A 19,756-nucleotide genomic window follows, 5' to 3' on the forward strand; every position below is an offset into this window, starting at 1 on the left:
AAAGAATAAAATATTTTGCATAAAGATCTTGAAGTAAAGGAAATCATGCAAGAACCACAGTACAAGAACTTTAGTCTATGAAATAAAATGTTCTTCAAGGTCCTTGAACCTTAAGTCTTTTGAGACTACTGATATGGGACTATTTACCCATCACTTGATCCACTGAATTAGTTTCTGATTAAACAGAGCAAACAGCCTGAAACACGTTCTTGTGTCACACCTACTCCTCACATTAGGCTTCATTTCTTTTCCTCTACAGTAGACTAGGCTTCCTTGCTTTACCTCCATACCCAAGACTGGGAAAAACATGCAAGCTCAGTCTTTATATGCTTTTCAGATGTCAAAGTCTAAGTATGCAGCAAAATATTGTTTTATATAAACAAAGGCAACAAAAGGCCATAGCTTAAATGGTAGTTCTTAGCAGTCTCTTACAGGTGCCTTAGTAAGCCTGTGTTTGGATAGTCAAGGTCAGTATATGAGAACTTAAAACTTCCCACATGCAGAGAAGTGTGACAGGAGTTCAAACAAGAACTGTTTGAAATGGGTTGGTTTTGTAGTTTTAAATAAAATCAAACTCAACAGCATAAAGTTGTACTGAAAGCAGACAATTCAAGCACACCGTTCCAGAGCCCAGCTTGATAACAGCTGAGATTCACATGGTTCAAGGTGTACTGTAAGAACAGTGTGAAGACAAGCCTTAGAAGCATTGCTTGGTTATTTTTAGCCAGTGTCAGGTAAGCGGTAGAGAGTTTCAGGGACAGAATTCCTCCAAATCTGTCTTCCTGGATAACCATTTTTCATGAAAGTCATCAACAAATCCATTAAGCTCAGTCCTATGCACAACTCCAAAGAGGCAGTTTAAAAGTATCACAAACAAAACTCTTCCCCTGCACAACCTGTCCCACCTCTTGAAGTCAGAGAAATATGTATCAACCAGTTTCAATTATTCCTTCAGCTCACTGATCCACTTGATTCAGTAGCATCAATAACTGCTAAAAGCATTTCAAAGAAATTTCAAGGGCTGTATGAAGCCTCAACTAGAAAGGAAATACAGTGACATGAATGTTCCTTCAGTTCTATGTTTAAGCCACAAAATCAAGTGGCTGGCTTCATAACTACTTTAATTCTGGAATGCATCCAAGTAATTTCAAACAGCAAAAGCTTTATACAGAAAATTAAGTTTGGAATATGAAAAAAGCGCAGTTTGTAAATCAGAGAACTGGTTAGTTACAGCTATTGGAGATACACAGGAAATGTCAGTTTATTCTTGAGATGAACAGCCTTTTTCTTGTCTAACAGCCCTTTGGCACAAGCAATGTTGTAATGTGACAAAGGGAAAGAATGAAATTTTTTTGGCCTTATTAACAGTCAGCTACTAAAAATCTTTTGACTAAGATTGGGAGAAGATAAGTTTGCTTTTCCAAAATAAAATGTTATGTGATTATATGATGCAAATGCTAAGCTGTGAAATACAATATTTAGAGTTCACCACAAAGTTCTATACATAAATATGTAGTTGATCACTCTAGATGTAAATTAAAAGAAAAAGGAGATCATGAACAGCTTTTGGAGATTTGTTCCCCAAAACATCACCAAGGCCTCCTATTCATCTTACTTCTAAGATGGCAGGATTTAAATAGAATACCTACCTCATTAAAACACTTACTTTTGATGCAAATATCAGTTTAACTCAGTGTTTTGTATGGAAACTTCCTTTAAAATCATTTCACAAAGTTGAAAACCAGTTCACAAAGTACTTCCTTACTTGGAAGTACTTCACACCACAAACCTCACCCACCCTAACACTGCGCAGGTAAGCAGGATCATAACCAGCTACAGAACTGTCAGAGAGCAGCTCCTGATCCTTGGCTGGCAACCACACCCACCATGCTCATACTCGGTTATGCAGAGCACACGTGTGGGTGACTGTATATGAAGAGCACACGCAGAGTACATGGGACACAGTCACAGCACTTCTACAGCCGTGTGGGACACTGGCCTGCTACAGCACACCCTTGGGAAAATAAAGTCAGTGTCCTAAGGATGAGAAATGACAGAGGTACCAACCCCAGAACATTCAATTAGCAAACAGCTTCAGAAATGAAATTTCAGTTTGGCTGAGGAGTAGCACTCCACTTTTATCCTGCCTGTGTCAGAGTTCAGGCTGCGAGAACAAGGTGTGCAAGCTGTCATTTCCTGTTAGCAGCATTTGGTACTTTCTAGAAAAGACAAGGTTATGTAGCATACTACAGTATTAGTAGGAAACTTCTGGAGCTCGTCCTGACTGCAATTTTTCCCTTGTCAGCAAGGAATTGCTGAAAGGTTTACGGTTCTAAGTGTACAATTTATATTCCTTTTATATGCAGAAATAAAAAGAAAATGGGGAACAGTGAGCTCTTACAAAATGTTTTCATAAGTTGGTAGGCTAAGCATTAAGTAAAAGCATCTCTGAAAAGAAAAAAATGTAAATCTATGCTACTCTGTTAGGATGTAGGAATCCCCCTACGTAGCCAGGCAAAGGATAATGGTTATATAAGCATCTGTTGTAAAAAAACCTTTAGCCAGCAATTGAAGTTCTTCCTTTAACTATGACAAAAGTCTCAGAAATAAGATTTGTTTGCAAGACAGGTTTATAATATAGCCAGTGTGCCATAAACAAGAATAAAGGTTACCTTTTTCTACTAGAGAGAAATTATCTAGTAATTGTGCTTGTGATCTTCCCTGAACCATTTTTCCTCAAATATAAGTGAAGAGACTTAAGTAGACACTCCACAAACTATACAACCTCTGTGCAGTCCTCAATGACTCCAGAGATGCGCTCCCTTGTACATTACAAAGCAGGTAAATGCAACCCCATAACGTCTCCAGCATAAACCTATCTTTGAAAAAGATGCAGTGATCCAAGTCTCTCTATGCAAGGACCATAGAATCAGTCATTAAGGTCGGAAAAGACCTCTAAGATCATGAAGTTCAACCATTAACCTAGCATGGCCAAGTGCCACATCTATGTTTCTGAACACTTCCAGGGACAATTCAACACTTCAGGCATTGGAACTGGGCAGCCTGTTTCGATGCCTGACCACCCCTTCAGTAAAGAAATTTTTCCTAATATCTAATCTAAACCTCCTTAGATGCAGCTTCAGCCTATTTCCTCTTGCCCTGTTACTTCTCACTTGTGAGAAGAGGCCAACCCGCAGTTGGTTACAGCCTCCTTTCAGGTAGTTGTAGAGAAAGATAAGGTCTCCCCTGAGCATTCTTTGCTCCAGGCTAAACAAACCCAGCTCCCTTGCTACTTCTTCTAAGGCTTGCGCTCCAGACCCTTCACCAGCTTCACTGCCCTTCCCTGGACACGCTCCAGCACCTCCATGTCTTCTGACAGCCAGCTGTCAAGAGCACCCCCGAGTTTCTTTCTGCTGGGCTCCTCTCCAGCCACTCTGCCACCAGCCTGTAGCACTGCCTGGGGTTGTTGTGACCCAAGAGCAGGACCCAGCACTTCACCTGATTCAACTTCATACTGCTGGCCTCCCCCCACAAATCCAGCCTGTCCAGATCCCTCTGTAAAGCCTTCCTGCCCTCCAGCAGACCAACACTCCCAACTCAATTTGGTGTCATCTGCAACTGACAGTGTACTCACTTCCCTCCTTCAGACCATTGATAAGGATATCAAACAGGACTGAGTTCTGGGGAACACCACTGGTTAGCAGCTGCCAGCTGAATGTGACTCCATTCACCACCACGCTCTGGGCCTGGCCACACAGCCAGTTCATACCCAGCAAAGAGTGCACCCACCCAAGCCATAAGCCGCCAAAGCACAGTGCCAAATTTCAGGCTCTAGACTGTAGAAATACACTGAAAACCATCTGTAAAGACTGGCCAGACAGTTTCTCATACCAATCTTCTCTGCTATATGGGTTTGTGCTGGGATGGAATTTATTTTCTTCATAGCAGCCTCTCTGGTGCTGTGTTTTGGATCTGCAACCAAAACAGTGTTGATAACACACCAATGTTTTAGCTACTGCTGAGCAGTGCTTACACAACATGAAGGCCTTTTCTGCTCCTCAGACTGTCCTGCCAGTGAGGAGGCTGGGAACAGGGAAGAGGACAGGAAGAGACACATCTGAGACAGCAGACCCTAAATGACCAAGGGGACATCCCATACAACACCATGCTCAGCAATAAAAGCTGGAGTAAGAAGAAGAAAGGGGGAACATTTGGAGTGATGGCATTTATCTTCCTACATAACTGTTAGATGCGATGTAGCCCTGCTTTCCTGGAGATGGCTGAACACCCACCTGCTGCTGCTAAGTCGTGAATTAATTCCTTGTTTTGCTCTGCTTGTGGGTGCAGGTTTTGCTTTACCTATTAAACTGTCTTTATCTCAAACCATGAGTTTTCTCTCTTACCCTTCTGATTCCTTCTGCCATCCCACTGGCATGGGTTACAAAGAAATCCCACAACATCCATATTCACTGCAGAGACATATTCACCTACATTCCTCCTCTACATACTGTCTTCCCTCACTTCCTCTGCAGGTTATGTACATCAGACCAAGTAGATTTTTTATGCTGCACTATTCCCACCTCTCTTACCTACAGAGAGCCTGTCTGTCCACATTCAAACCCTAATATATTGCTAGGAACAGCTACCACACAAATGTAGCTCTAGTCTTGGATGATCCCCTAGTTTTACTGTAACAATATTATCAATCTTCGGAGCAGAACTTTTTGTGGACCTCTTTTGTGGAACTTAACAAGAAACCATGGGAAAGAACAGGCTGAAGAGGACAGACAAAATCAGGGCTTTCCTCCACTTTAAGCTCCAGTGGCATAGACACAAATCCTTCCCACAAATGTCCAGGACCTGCATGCCAGGCTAGCTACACCCCAGTACTGTACTCTCCCAGTGTCTCAGCATACAGCTCACACCTCAGAGTTCTTCAATGCCCATCCTTGAAGCTGGGTTTGGGCCAATACATAGAAGAGAAGGTATCTGTGCTCTGTGAGATGTTTAACACCTGTTCTTTAAAAGATAGAATTACTGTATTTTCTCCATCACTGAATAAAAACTATAAAATAATTTAGCTGTGAATGGAATTCATGAGGTCATTTAGACTAACCTAATGTTTCAATCAGATCTAATTAGACCAGGCTGCTCAAGGCTTTGTTCAGGTGCTTTGAGCACCTCTAAGGTATATTCCACCATCTCTCTGAGGAACAACTTGGTCCAGTATTTGAAGTTTTCTTATTTTTAACCAAAAAATAACTTATTTATATCCAATCCAAATGCATCATGCCACACATTTGAGGCTTAAACACGTTTTGCATCTTTCTAAAGGCACGTCCTTTCTTCCTAAAACTAAGGCAGTCTCACACAAGATGATACTAAATTAAATATAATTCAAACTAACATTCCAGCATGACAGACTATAATCAACATTCAGACATCATTATATCAGCTACATGTGACTGGGAAAGGAAAAAACAAATTTATTTTTAAATAGTGTTCTTCAAAGCTATTTTAACTAAATTTGAGTTTCAAAAAATGGAGAGCAAGTTCATGGCTTTACTGTATAAGTTTTTTTTCCAATGTTTCTCTGTAGTTTCTGTAGAAAATAAGTTGTTGCTATAAAATATGTTTCCTCAAAACACCATTTTCTTCAGATGCCAAAGACTACTATCAAAGTAGTCCACTGCATTTAGTCTGGAATATAGGATTGAGAGTATGGGTTCAAAGTACGATTAAGGGTGCTTGACAAGTATCAATTCTCAAAATTTACTCTCAAAGCTTTGCAGGAATCTCAAGCATGTGATCTTGTCAGGTTGTTTTTTTTTTTCTTTAAGACCAACCACAGAATATTTTTGCTTCATAAATATATATTTTGGAGTAACCTTTTTTTAAGAAGAGATTCCATGAATACCCAAACTCCATGGAAATTGCAATGAACAAGGCAAGTGTGAAGGGCCTTCTTTCAAAGGCTGCTTTCTACATGCTACAGAACACCCAGAAAAGTGAACCAAGGCTTCTTAGTCTTTATTAATGGAAACAGCAGTTACCTTCTACTCAGAACACAGAAGAAACTTTAAGCAGTTGTGGTACATTAACCTTGGCTGGCCATCACACACCAACCAAGGAGGAGAAAATAAGATGAAAAAAACCTTCATGGGTCAAGATAAAGGCAGTTTAGAACAGAAAAGCAAAGGCCATATGCAGAAGAAAGAAGAAAAATATTTATTCACCCATCAGCAAGGGAATTGCTGGGAAGCAAGGCCTCAGTACACAGTGGTTGCTCTAGAAGACAAACACCTTAACAACAAATGTTCCCCATGCCCTACTTTCTTTTAGCTTTTAATGCATCACTTTTTATAGCCCATCCCTCTGGTTGGTTTGGGTCAGCTGTCCTGGCTACATACATCCCCTCCCAAACTCTTGCCCACCTCTAGTCTAGTGGCCTTTGGGTGAGGCTGTAGAGACAGCCTTGATGCTGTACTTGCACTGCTCAGCAACAGCTGAAACACCAGTGTTATCAACACCCTGGCAGCAGCTGCAAAGCACAGCACCATGAGGGCTGCTACACGGAAGGTTAACTCCACCCAGGCAAACCCAACACAGCAGTTCAATATTTAAAGTCGAGAATAACTCACCTATCACTTGGCAATGAGAACAAAGACCAAAAAGTCTACACCCAGTGTCTTATTGGCATCTCTCTTTCGTTTAGGAGGGGAGCTCAAATGCACAAGCATACTTCTACTGAAGATGTAAAGAGTGAACATTAAGTGTGGCATTTGCCGTGTTTAAAAGGATATTTTTGTTATTCTACAGGTAACAGGCAAGTATGCCATAGGTACATACTTTAATGGGAAAATCAGTCCCTATATATTATAAAAGCATCATTACTTGTTGATTGCTTCTATAAATTGTTGTGAATCACAAATTTAAATCCAAATTACTTGAGCACACATTACAAGGAGCTTATTTAAAACGATCACTCAGTCCCAGTTGCCACTCACTGCCGTGTTTTGAATCCCCTTCAAGTTCAGCTGCATTCAGGAATACCAGGCTACACAATTATTCACTTCCATCTTCTTTTGCAGAAATTCCTATAGGACTACTACTGCCAGTGAAGGCCTGTTCTATGAAGCTTCATTCATTTTCGTTCAAACACTTCAGTAAAAATGCATTAGACTCTTGTTCCCTTCTTGTTAAAAAGGAGGAAGGAACATAAGAGTATAGCAGTCGATAGCCAAATGTGGAATATCACATTCCTTTTCTCATCCATGCAACAGAGACAGGTCCCCACTCTTAATCAATATATTTTAACACAAAATCATAGCCGAGTACAGCTTTCAGAAACAGAACTGCTCTTCTACCAAACCACAACTGCAAAGTTAGTTGCCTGGCAACACTGCCTCTAAGTATCATGCACGGCTGTCCACAGCTCCACTCTGACAGGGACCGAGCTACAATTTCTACCTCTTTTTTCTCCATGGTCTACAGGATGAAAACACCTCTAACCCAAGAGAGGAAAAGGGCAATTGACAGTTTAGGGTTCCTGAGATAGGCTCTCAAACATTAATCAGATAAGAGGTCAGAATGGAAGAAAAACAGGAATCTGTAGCAGTTTCTCTTTTGCCCCAGTCTTCCAGGGGACATAATTTTTAGACATAATATGGAGTTAAAACCAGCAGTTTTAAGATCCAGGGAAATTTCTGACACAAGGGACCCAAGCTCTAAACAATTTTCTACCAGCTCTATGAGGCAGTTTAAGTAGTGAAAGTATTCTTCCAGCTGGATTTGAACAGAATTTCAGTCAAACAAGACATCGGTAACCCTTCTACCATCGTGTCTCAATTCCCACTTGCTTCAAATAGCTAGATTTGGTCCTTTTTATCTCTGGATGCACAAATCACAGCGAGATTCCTACACTTCCTGAAGAGTTAAGGCTCTACTACAGCCTGTATTTACTGCTGTTTAATCACCTTTCTTTCTCATAAGAGACTTCGACTTTAAACAAAAGAACCTTCTTTTAAATCTGCATAGGCTGATACTTGCACTAGGGAGAAAAAAAGAAAAAAATTTACATGGTATCTGCAGTGGGACTCCATACCACCTTGTACGTGATGCAACAACTGAATTGGATCTGAAGTAGCAGAGACCAGAAGGGACCCCAGGAGTTCAGCTAGTCCAAGGCCCTGTGCTCAGAGCACAGAAAATACAGCAAGTTGCTTCGGGCTGTTCCAAATCAGATTTTCAGTATCTCCAGGAATGGATACTCCACACCCTCTCCAGGTAACCTGCTCCAGTATTCAACATCTCCCAGAATAAAGTTGATTCCTATGTTTCAGTGCAATTTCCTGTGTTTCCATTTGTGTTCATTGCCTTTTGGTCCTATCACCAGATATCACAGGTAAGCCTGCCTCCATCACCTTTACTCTGTTACCAGTATTTATACACCTTGAAAAGATCTCCCCACCAGCCTTCTCTCCTCCAGGCTAACCAATCCCAGCTCTCTCAGCCTCCCCTTGATTGTTAGGCACACAGTCTCTTCACCTTCGTGCCCTTTTGCTGGACTTGCTACAGTCTGTCCCTGTCTTTGTACTGTGGAGCCCAGAAATGGACACAGCACTACATACACAGTCTCACAGCGCTGAGGAAAAAGGATTGCCTCCCTCCAGACACTGTGAACACACCCTTCCTGAAATACAATCCAATATGTTGTTTGCCTTCTTTCTGGCAAGGGTGCATTGCTGGCTCATGACCAATTTTTGACCTACAGCATCTCCTCTGCACCCCTAGCCCCCTCTTCTCGAGGGACAGGGCTTTGCATTTCTCTTTGTCAAACCTCATAAGGTTCCCATTGGCCCATTTTTTCCACCTGTTTACTTTTCTGCTCTGAGTAGCCGTGCATCCCCCTGGGCCACCTGTCTCTGCTTCCACCTCTTATATGCTTCCTTCTTATGCCTGAGCTTTCTCAGAAGCTGCTTGTTCATTTAAGCAGGACCTCTGCTGCCTTCACAAAATTTTCTGTTCACTTGGATATACCACACTAGAGCTTAAAGCAGTTAACCAGCTCTCATGGATCTCTCTATTCAGAACCATCTTCCAAATGATTCTTCCAAGAAGATCCCTGAACAGAACACAATCTTCCTTCCTGAAGATCAAGTTGCAATCCTACTTTTTGCTTTGCTGTTTCCTCTTCAGATCCTGAACTCTTCCATTTCACAACCACTGCAGCCAAGACTAGTCCTAACCTTTACATCCTCAACCTGTCCTTCCCTGTTTGTAACAGGTCCTCAACCATTTGTATTAAGATGTGGTCATCAATGCATTCCAAAAGTCTCCTTGATTACTTATTCCATGCTATGCTGTTACTCCAGAAAATAAGCAGGGTGGTTCGAGACTCCCATGAGCATCAAGGCCTGTGAAGGTTAGGCTTGAGTTATTCAACGAAATCCTTATTACTACTTCTTTCCTGACCCAGTGTGAAGCAGATACACACACCACCACCCATGACAGTCTGGCCTCTAATCCTGACCCATAAGCTCTCAACTGGTTCATTAACCATCTCTGGGCAAAGCTACAGGCAGCCCCACTGCTCTCACAGCAAATGGCCATTTCCCTTGATCACCATCCCAGTCTGCCCTTCCTAAGGACCTGCACTTATCCACTGCAATCCTCCAGCTGCACGAGCTATCCCACTCTGCAATGCCAATAAAAAACATGGCTCAGTCTTAAATAATTTTTACTTTTTCATAATATCTAAAAACAACTTATTGACAGGACAGTGAAGGTAGATTCAACTAGTCATGGGTTTCATAGGATAACTCTTTAAGAATCTCAACATGAGAATAAGATATCAACAAAAAACTTTACCTGTTCAGAAGGCAAAGTCATTATGCCTTTGAGAATTTAGTTGTGGCCACAAGAGAACAAAATGAAGCATCTCAGTTCCTAATGTAAAGCTGAATCATACCCAAATGAACCTTACCAAGCTAGTCTAGGACAATGTGACACCTGAGCTAAATCAACTGCTGACTACTCCCTGAGTAATGTCTGATAATTGACTCAAGTCCTATAGGGCATATGCATTAAAGACAGAATCACCTCTCCAGGAAAAGGTACCTCCCTAAAAGTCTGGATATCATACAGATATATCTGATTGCTTCCTCTGTATCGTGTACAAAGACCTCTTAAAGCTGCAGCACAGTTGCTCTTTCTTTACAGCATTCAGATCAAAGAGGGCAGATTCACAAGACAGCATCATTCCACTACACAAAAGGAAATTTAGGAACAAAGGAAAGACCAGTTGGTATAAACAGCATCCTGCAGTGGCAGCTTTTTCATGTGGAGAGTGGCAGAACCACAGCTTAGGTACCATTCGGAGACACACCCTGACCAGAAGGACTGAGGTGTTTCGAACTCCAAAAGGCAAGAACATGGTCTTATCAATACTAATGATCACTTTTCAGGAACTGTCCCACCTTTATGGTTCACACAATGGAAACACCTTAGACTGCCAGTGACTTCTCAATGTAGGGCAGCAAACTAAGCATGTAAGGAATTTTGCATCTGTATAATACACCTCAGAGAATCTAAAATTTGCAGCATAATAAAGAACCAAATCCCACAAATATTTTTATTAGTAGTCACAGAAATAATTAGGTTGAAAGGGACCTCCAGAGGTCACCCAGTCCAGCCTTATGTTAAAGAAATACTAAGTTCAAAGCTACATCACACCACTTTGGGTCTCATCCAATCAAGTTCAGTTAAGTCCTGAAGAATGGAGATTGCACCCACAAATACCATTTTAAGGACCTGGGTAAAAAGCCTTCAGATTTTGCAAATAACTGTTCTATTACAAGCTAAGCAGATTTCCTGTGACTTTTTGAGAGTATTTTTCTGATCTGTAAGAGTCAAGAGATGGAAACAAATCCCTTCCTTACAGGCACCACTAGAGTCACCCAACACTGCAATACCCAACCTACTCAGAGTGGTTCTCTAAGTTCTAAGCTAAAACTGCCACACTATTCTCCCAGCAAGTGAGGCTCTTTGTTTGGGGAAGACAATTACCACTTTCAGGGCTGCAACAGCAACTAATTCCTAAGTTTCAGTCTCATCCAACCAGTGTCAGCAACAGGTAAGAGCATATAAAACAAAAACAGAACATTGAGGTAGTTTTATTTAGTAGCAGGGAAACAGGAAAAAAAAACCCTATCTGGTTATACAGTATCTGGTCCCTTAAGGACTTTGAAGGCACTATCTTCAAAAAGAGGCCAGAAAAACAAGACTGTAAGTACCAAAGAGTCACTAATTATAGTAAGGAACTGTATCACTAGAAATTCTATAGTTCAACATAGATCATTCCAGTTGCAAAGTTTAAGTAAGACTCACCCTGAATCAAAATGGTTTGCCTTCATTATTCCTTAAGGAAGTATATTGCAAAGCCTCACTGGACAGCTAGAAGCTTCCAATTGTTGCATCTGTCAATTCACATTCCAGTCTGTAATGCTCACACAATCTTTACCAATTTGATCTCCCAGCAGCAATACCAACCTTGCAACAGAAACGCGCAGAGAAGTACCAGCAATTTCTTGATCCAAGTGACCTGCAGTAACATCTGATATTTGCAACTATGGTCACTGGCACAGAATATCCACAGAGCACTAAATCTATTGGTCAGTTATTACTTTGTGTTTGAACTTCAATACAGGGCTAGAAGTTGCACTGGAGATGTCTGGAACTGACCTCCAACATAATCCAACTGTCTTCCATTGCCCATAATGCCCTACTTCAAGAGTTCCTCCACCTTAAGAGGAATACAGGGAAGAACTTCACCTGAGGAGGTACTGCAGCCAGGCCTTGTCCCAGTGTGAGCTCTGTTGATGAGCTGTCCCAAAGCTTTCTTACACTGTAAGAAGCAAAAGCTGAAGCCTTGCATGAGCTGGGGGCAGTGGGTTATAAGATATCCACCTGTTTTAGGTTAAATCTTGAGGAAGAAGTACACTATTTATTGAAGTATACAGGCAAGATTAACACCGTGGAAAGACCACACAATCAAACAATTAAAGAGCAAAAGAAGCTTCACAAAAAGCTGTGATCACACACAAACATTTGAGTTGATCTCCCAGACACAGAAGAGATTTCGTACAAGACTTAAATTGTAAAAAAAAAAAAAAAGTAATCATAGCAGCTTTAAACACACCTGGAATATTCCAGATTTCTACTGACAGCTAGTCTACCCACTTACTTAAACTAGATTTTTTGCTCCCCTACTGCTGAGAGACTTTCTGTTTGGGATTGGCCAATTGTTAGGGAAGTTAAAATTAGGTTTACTTAAAGACAAAACTGTAACAATTGGTTCTACCTAAACAAATTTCAGTACTGCAGTCTTTCCTGTCCAGTCTCTCCCAACACCCCTATGAGCCTGTACCTTTCACTTTTCAGACAGAAAAGACCAAGTCTTCAGTTACATATAGATATTCAATGACTGTACAGTACAACTCTAAGTACTGAAAAGTATTTTCATTACTATTATAACCAAAATAAACCAATTTTAATCTCATTGAACAAGCAACAGCATCCATGTGCCTCTTCGTGCTAGGATTGTGGTACCAGATCATTTAAACATGTTTCAAGCACTACCAGGCATGAAGTAAGCAAATATTAAAAAAAAAAAAACAAAACCCAAAAAACCAGACCACTTCCTCCAATACAGAAATTTATTCACTTTTTCTGAAGGCCCAAAACATCTACAATTGTTTATACTAAGGTCTGCAAGCTTCCAATTACAATTGGTTACAGTTTTAAAAAATTGGAAAGCAGCTGACAACTCAAGTAATTGCCTCCTTGACAGAGAGATGAATTTACAAGCAGTCTTCAGTAGTCAATCCATTTGTACTAAAGACAAATGCATCCAAATACAATCATAGCAAACAGAAATGATACGTCAGAGAACATTCACACTGGTTTCAAACATTGTTAAGGACAGTAATCAATCTTATGTTCCACATTTGCAGAGACAATCAAGAACACTCGACCAAGACTGATTGTCTTCAATTTACAGGCCTGCTTGCCTAGGTGCACAGACCTTTGATTCTGGTGAATATCTTGTCACCTTCTAAGAAAAAAGCATCTCCTTTTGTGCTTCATCACACACTTTAATTTCTAAGTACTTGATTCAGTACTGTTTAATATCAGCATCCAAGTAACACCAGCCTTGCTGCCCAGCAATAACAACACAGGAGACTTCTGGCATGTTATGAGTAGGTATTAACTACACAGAAATAGCAAATTATATCCCCTATAGTCAAAGGGTCCCTGACTGATATTAACAGGTTTTTTATTTTGGCTCCATCTGACAGATCTCTAAGAGGTATTATTGCTTAAGGGAATCAAATACCAGCATTGAAACAACAATAAAAAAATGCATTACCTTCCCTCTACAGTGAAATGGAAGAAAAATTCACATGCTTTACAACAGCCTTCAGCATAGTCTATACACCTCATATAGCTACAGATTTGTCCATCTATTTCCCTCTCCTAGATCCTTCCAGTTCCTACCAGCTTTACTTAGTTATACAAAGAAAAGGATCACAAAGGCATTTCAGCTGCCTCTCTTTGAAAACTTCAGGGTGACTTAAGCTACTGCCAACACATCCTATTATTTCCCACAAATATCAAAAACAGAAGTGTAACTACTTTGCAGTAGTATAACACTGGCAAGACATTTACTGCCTTATGTAAGTAACTGTAACCGCTGTTCAGGCAGGGATGTAAAGAACAGGCAGTACACAGACAAGCACTGCCTTGTCAAATGTCATCACAACCTCCCCACTCTTCCAAAAGTCTCAGTGATTGAAAAAACAGTTCCAGAACCTTTGATTTTTAGGCTTCTTCCCCACAGAGTGTCATCTACTCTTTCTGACAGCTGTAAGATTTACAGTTTGAAGGTGACATATGGCAACTACCGTATGGCCCTACGACAGGTAGTTTCCAACACGTTTTAGCAGTGACAATCAGATTCACAGCAACTATTTTAACAGGCAAAAGGCAAATACAGAATAAAAACCACTTCCAAAAATTGTTGCCAGAGTCAGAAATCCTAATTATTACTTAATGCTACTCTGACATTACTACTTAATGTCCTCAGCTGCATTCTACACCTTCCAAAGCCATCTAACATGTCTGCATACCACATACTTGAAAAAGCAGATCAGAAACCAAAGGATTGGTTTGTTCTTGATACAAGACCACTATTAATGACAGAAGATTATTTTGAGGAAGACCAAGAAGTAACTTTTTGAATTCTTACACAGAGCAAGCATGTGATAATACAGGAAAGGTGCATGCTTCAAATCTCCTCACAGGAAATACAGATGGTGGTCCTATATCTGAGAGCAAGGAGAGCTAACTCAGTAATTTAGGAGTGACAGAATGGTAGTAAGTTTTGATGATCATCTTCTTGATGCAAGAAGTACAAGCCAGAGGAGAAGCCTTAATGATACAAAGGAGTTCAACAGTGGCATTACTGCAGATACAATGAAAGTAACAAGTGATAAATACGGTAATAGGATCAGATTAAATTTTTAAGGGTCAAGAAGATATTTACAAGATTTTAAATTACACCTAGCTACTTAAGAATTCCTGAAGGCTCAAAGAATAGCAGTTAAAACAGATATACAAGCATAATCTGCAAAATTTCCACAACACTTTGATGCAACTATCTGGACAGAAGCCCAGGGTAAATATAATACCTCAGGTTTAAGAAAGACTGTAACACCTAGGGTGAGAGAAAGGAATTAAGGATGACAGCTGTGGTTAAGAACCCATGCTGAACTGACAGCTATCTGAAAGACCATACTGAAAACAATGTTTTTAAACAGCGCCAGAATAAGACCTGAGACGCAAATGCAACACAGTTAACACAACCAGAGTTAATCGCGAAGACGGTGTTACCTCACAATTAGGTGAACAGGAAAAAAAACCCAAAATATAGAACTCAGGGGATCCTACTGAGCAACGGAGAAGACAATGACAGAAAACGGAGCAAAGTTCACACAAGAGAGGGAAGTAACAGAAACTAAAGCAGACAACATTTCAAAGAAAACAGAATAAATTACACTAACAAAAGGAAAAACACGCTTTTTACAAAACATGAACTAGGACTGGCAGAAGTCCTAAATATTTTGTCATGAGTGGTTTCATGTCCATGTCTGCAGAATCCAGGATGAAGAGGCTCCCTATTGGAAGTGGCAAAAGGGAACTCCAGACTAATGACAAACATGACCAGAGATGAAAGGGATGCTGTTAGTGTTGCAAGAGGTGAAGGAGACTGTCACAGTCTGGGGAAAGTCACACAAAGACCTGACAGACTCTGGTTAGCTTAACAGAGCCATGTTAATAGCTACTGCCTCAGACAGCACTGCATTCCAGGACTAGCAAAACTACAGCTTTGCCAGACGGCAGCAAGTCATGAGCACTCAAACACCATGGATTAAACGTGTGACATATTAGGAAAAAACTGCTAGCTGGCTGCAGATTTTTCACTTATTTTGTTAACATGAAGTTTTAACAAAGACTGATATAACAAGGAAGAGCTCAACAGTGGCGTTACAGGCTCATGACAAGCTTGATTTTCAACTAAACAATTGATCTTGGGTTTTTTTCTGAGCTATGTCTTCTGGAAGTATACAGAAATCCAGACTTCAGGGCATAGTGAAAGAATGTCAACTTGTTCACACAACTCTCCTTCCTGGAAAGAAACTTCATTAATTTAAGGAAAGAGATCTACAAAGACTGAGCATATATGACCATCCCTCAGTCGAGCACCTCTAGAACAGCTGCAACTAAAGCATCTTTATCATTCCATACACTCCTCTCCATCTATAAAAAAAACATACACTTAAATACAGTACAGGCAAAGAAAGTCAGATAGCACTATAAATCTAATATGATAAAAGACTTAAATGAAGAGTTGCTAGAACAGGATGAAGAAAGTAAAAATTAAACTTGAAGAGAGAAAGAGAATAAATAAACAACCCATAATTCCCTCAAATTGCACCACCCAGTATTTTCAGGCCAGCTTTCCTGAAGGACAGGGTAAAAGCAAGCCATGCCTCTGACACACAGACAGACAGCAAAGGAGAAGCGGAGTTGAGCAAAAGGGAAAAGCAAGAAGCTTCAGAAGCCCCATCAGACTTAAGTAAAATAGTTTACTAGAAGGATGGAAACTGAATTAAGAGGTACTAGCAGAAAGCAGCCAGGTCAAGATTGGTAGGTCCTCCAGAACCTGAACAGAAAAGAACCAAATTCAAGATACACTGAAGCTTGATCTTACAAAACAAAACACCAAAGAAAAGAACAATGAATAAAAATACATTATTGTACATTAATTAACACAAATATAAGGAAGAGGAAGATGAAAGTGTCAGCACTGTTGAACTGAAAGGGTAAAAGTTACCAAGCATCAAGGACTACAGAGACTTACAAACAATACTTTGACCAGGTGATGGTTAGAAAGAGGAAACTCAGAAGGTAGAACAAAAAGTAATTGGAGAATTCCAGACTCTGATCTTGAGCAACACAGCTCTAAGGCCTATGCTATAGAACAATATATATAGGGAATTCCATCAGCAAACAACTCAGAGCAGCATTCAGCACAGAAATCTGAAGTGCCAATAACACACAAAACATACAAACATGTTTTTTCCAGAAAACCGCCAGTTACAATGAGTCTTTTACATGGTAACCAGAAGTCAGGAGGCAAGAAGAACTATACTAGAAAATGTTTAAGAAGAGCTACAAAATATAAAGATCTATTACCTTTGGTGTAATTCACATCATATAATTCTTAGGGTTATATCTTAGGAAAATACAGTCCTGTTTCTGATTGTTCAAGGCACTGCATGTCTTATGTCAGTGGCAAAAAAAAAAATCAGCATATGGAGATTGGAAAGAGAATTTACAAACACAGGGCCATTTCTGGTTGCTCAAACAAAGCTCACTGTACTTCACCTCCACTCGAATGGAGAAGGACTGAATAAGGTGGCTCTGACTAATCATAATGTGAACCCCTGGTCGTTATTCAGGAAGCATTACACTTAATAACTTACAGTGCAGTCATCTTATTTAGGGTAAGATCTTAATTAATTGACTCTAGATGAAAGAGGGATGTGCTACGTTTTTCTATTTCAAAGCTACAGAATCCAAGGTAAATACAAACACAAATATGTATCTACTTTTGTGTAGGAAAGAAAACCCACTAGACAAAAGCAATGTAAGATTTGATAGCGATATAATCTTTAAAATTTCATTCATCACCAAAGCTACATCTGTGACACATCTAATCAGACACAGACAGCCAGATTCACAAAGCCTGGCATTTTGACTGAGTCAGCATCACAGGGTATATTGTTTTGGACAGTCGACATTCAACTCATATGGCATCTACCCCTGGCACTGGCCAGTCCCTTCCCGAAGGCCACAGCCCGCTCTCGATCGATACCTGGCAGCGCAGGAAGCGGACGCGGCCGTGAAACTTCAGGAAAGGGCTGGGCCAGTCATTGCATAAAGCCCCAGCTGGGGGTTCCTCGCTGGAGGACAAGGCAGCTACAGCCCAGCCCATGGAGGAGCGGGAGGCGGCCGGCACCGAAAGGACAGGCTGTCTGCCCGTCCGCACCGCCGCTGCCCCGGGCCCGCCCATCCCGGTCCCGATCCCGGCTGCCGCCCCCCGGGCCAGGGGCCGGGAAGGGCCGCCCGCCGTGCCCAGCCGCCCCTGCGGACGTGGCGCGGCCCCTCCCGGTCCTCGCAGCCCCGAGCGGGACCCGCGGGGGCAGCGCCGCGCCCGGGCGGCCCCTCGTCCCCCGCCCCGCGTACCCTTGGCCTCGCAGTCCGCGCAGTACTTGTTGTCCTCCTCCCGCAGCAGCTTGGCCAGGATGGCCTGGTGCTGCTCGTTCTGCTTCTGCGCCTTCTCCCGGCAGGAGCGGGTGGCCATGGCGCGGCTCGAGTGGGCCGGGAGCGGGGCCGGGAGCGCTCCTGCCCTGGCGCGGCCACGGGAACCGGCGGCCGCGAGCGCTGACTTCCTCAACCGGAACTACTTGCGGACGCGGACGCATCCGCCCGCCTGCCTGCCTGTCTGTCTGCCTCCCCCCCGCTGCTCCCGGCGCGCGCGCGCGCACACGACCCCCCCCACCCCCAGCAGCCCCCTATGCCGCGAGAGACGAAAAATAGTCCGCCGCGTCTCAAGTGCCGCGCTAGGATGTCGCCCCTTCCTCGCAGATCTTCGCAAAGAGCGAAAACCCCCGCCCCGGCTTTGGAAGGGCACGGAGGGGCGGTGTCCAGGCGAGGGGGGTCACCAAGAGCCAGCAGGTGAAATATCCATCCGCCGGAGGGTGATCCCGCCCTCCAGGTGCTGCTCGAGGGGGCGGAGCCCGGCGCGAGCCGCCGCACCTGTGCGCGCGCCGCCCCGCCCCGCCCCGCCCCGGCCGTGAGGGGACGGGTCCTTGGGGTGTCCTGGAGGCCGCGCTGCTCCAGGTGGCAACAAGGCGGGAGGTACCCCGAAACACACAGCCAAGGGATCTGCCAGTGTCCGTGGCGTTGGGACCCCCTGTGTCTTTGAGGCAGGTGTCTCTTTCTTCAGGCCGGTGCTGAGGGAATAAAAATAAGCTCTTACAGCCTCTGGACCGAACAGATACTGCCATAGCCTTAACTTGCCCTCTGAACTTTCTGCAAGAGTACGTGTTTCTGTCTGAAATAAAGCCTTACAGGCAGCAGAGACCATACAGTGAGGAGACTAGGGCTTTTCCACTCCCACCGAGGTGGTGAGATGCTCTGAGGAAGGCAGAGCTGGATCCTGAGGCTGCTCTGTTGGTTGGACACAAAGTACCTGCAGAAGGCACAGCCCAAGCTGATTTTCTGGGACCAAGGCTGGACCTCTACACTTTGTACCATGTCTATATTGCCCCCTTTCTCCATTTTGTATCATGTCCCTTTGCCTCTCTTGACTACTCTGTTGAGTCTGTTCACCAGTAACATCCTTTTTTATCAAATCAATTCTAGCTTGTTGTCGTTTTTTGCCTCTAATCCAACCCTTCTGGAAAGAGCTGAAGCCTATATATAACCTATAAAATACTTAAGTGAGGCAGATGGAATTTCAGGTCTTTTCTCTCTCAGCCGTTAAATTACTGAGTCATTCTCTGTATCTGTCTTTTTCTCAGTTCCAACTCCCCTAGGTTTGGAAGAGTTACAACAGAAAAAACTGAGAATAATGCACATCAAGTTAATTAGTAGCTAGCTAGCACCCAAAATGGGAGAATGTGGTTAGATTTCCCTCAAATAGAGAGTTAAAATCTGCCCATAGAGTGTTCTGGCCAGTGAGCTACTGGGTGTGAGGCTGCAAAATGAGGATGTGGTATAGACACATAATTTCAACAGAGGATTTACCATCCTATTTGGAGCAGGCATTAAGGGTTAAGACCAGAAATACAGAATGGCACAACAAAGCTGAGCTCCAGCTGCCTTACTGCAGTGTCTAAATCCAGACTTGCTACACCAGAAGGTGTGCAACACAAAGGTTGTATTCTGATATTCGCCATGAGTCCCTTGCCAGAGACTTGATTATTGGGGCACAATAGTCCTGGCCGCTTAAACATGACATTAAACAGGACTGACTTCTTCTAGCTGAATATTTACCTACAAGCATACAACATTTTTCTAGCCTAAAGTGGTTTTAATTATTGGATTTTTTTTTTTTTAGAGAAAA

The 19,756-nt window shown here is 42.3% G+C and overlaps 1 protein-coding gene across 2 annotated transcripts in view; it reads right to left on the reverse strand.

Moving 5' to 3' along the window:
* Window positions 1-18,142, reverse strand: part of SMAP1 (small ArfGAP 1) — an 88,534-nt gene extending 70,392 nt beyond the window's left edge. The window contains exon 1 of one of the 2 annotated variants that reach the window (XM_064650196.1): window positions 17,872-18,142. In XM_064650196.1, the coding sequence (XP_064506266.1) occupies window positions 17,872-17,989 (118 nt within the window). In that variant the 5' untranslated portion in view covers window positions 17,990-18,142. The remainder of the gene's footprint in view (window positions 1-17,871) is intronic. The other variant, XM_064650197.1, reaches the window with a different exon arrangement.
* Window positions 18,143-19,756: the final 1,614 nt, after the last annotated feature.

This window comes from Pseudopipra pipra, chromosome 3 (genome assembly GCF_036250125.1).
Source record: "Pseudopipra pipra isolate bDixPip1 chromosome 3, bDixPip1.hap1, whole genome shotgun sequence".
In the NCBI taxonomy this organism is placed as follows: Eukaryota; Metazoa; Chordata; class Aves; order Passeriformes; family Pipridae; genus Pseudopipra; species Pseudopipra pipra.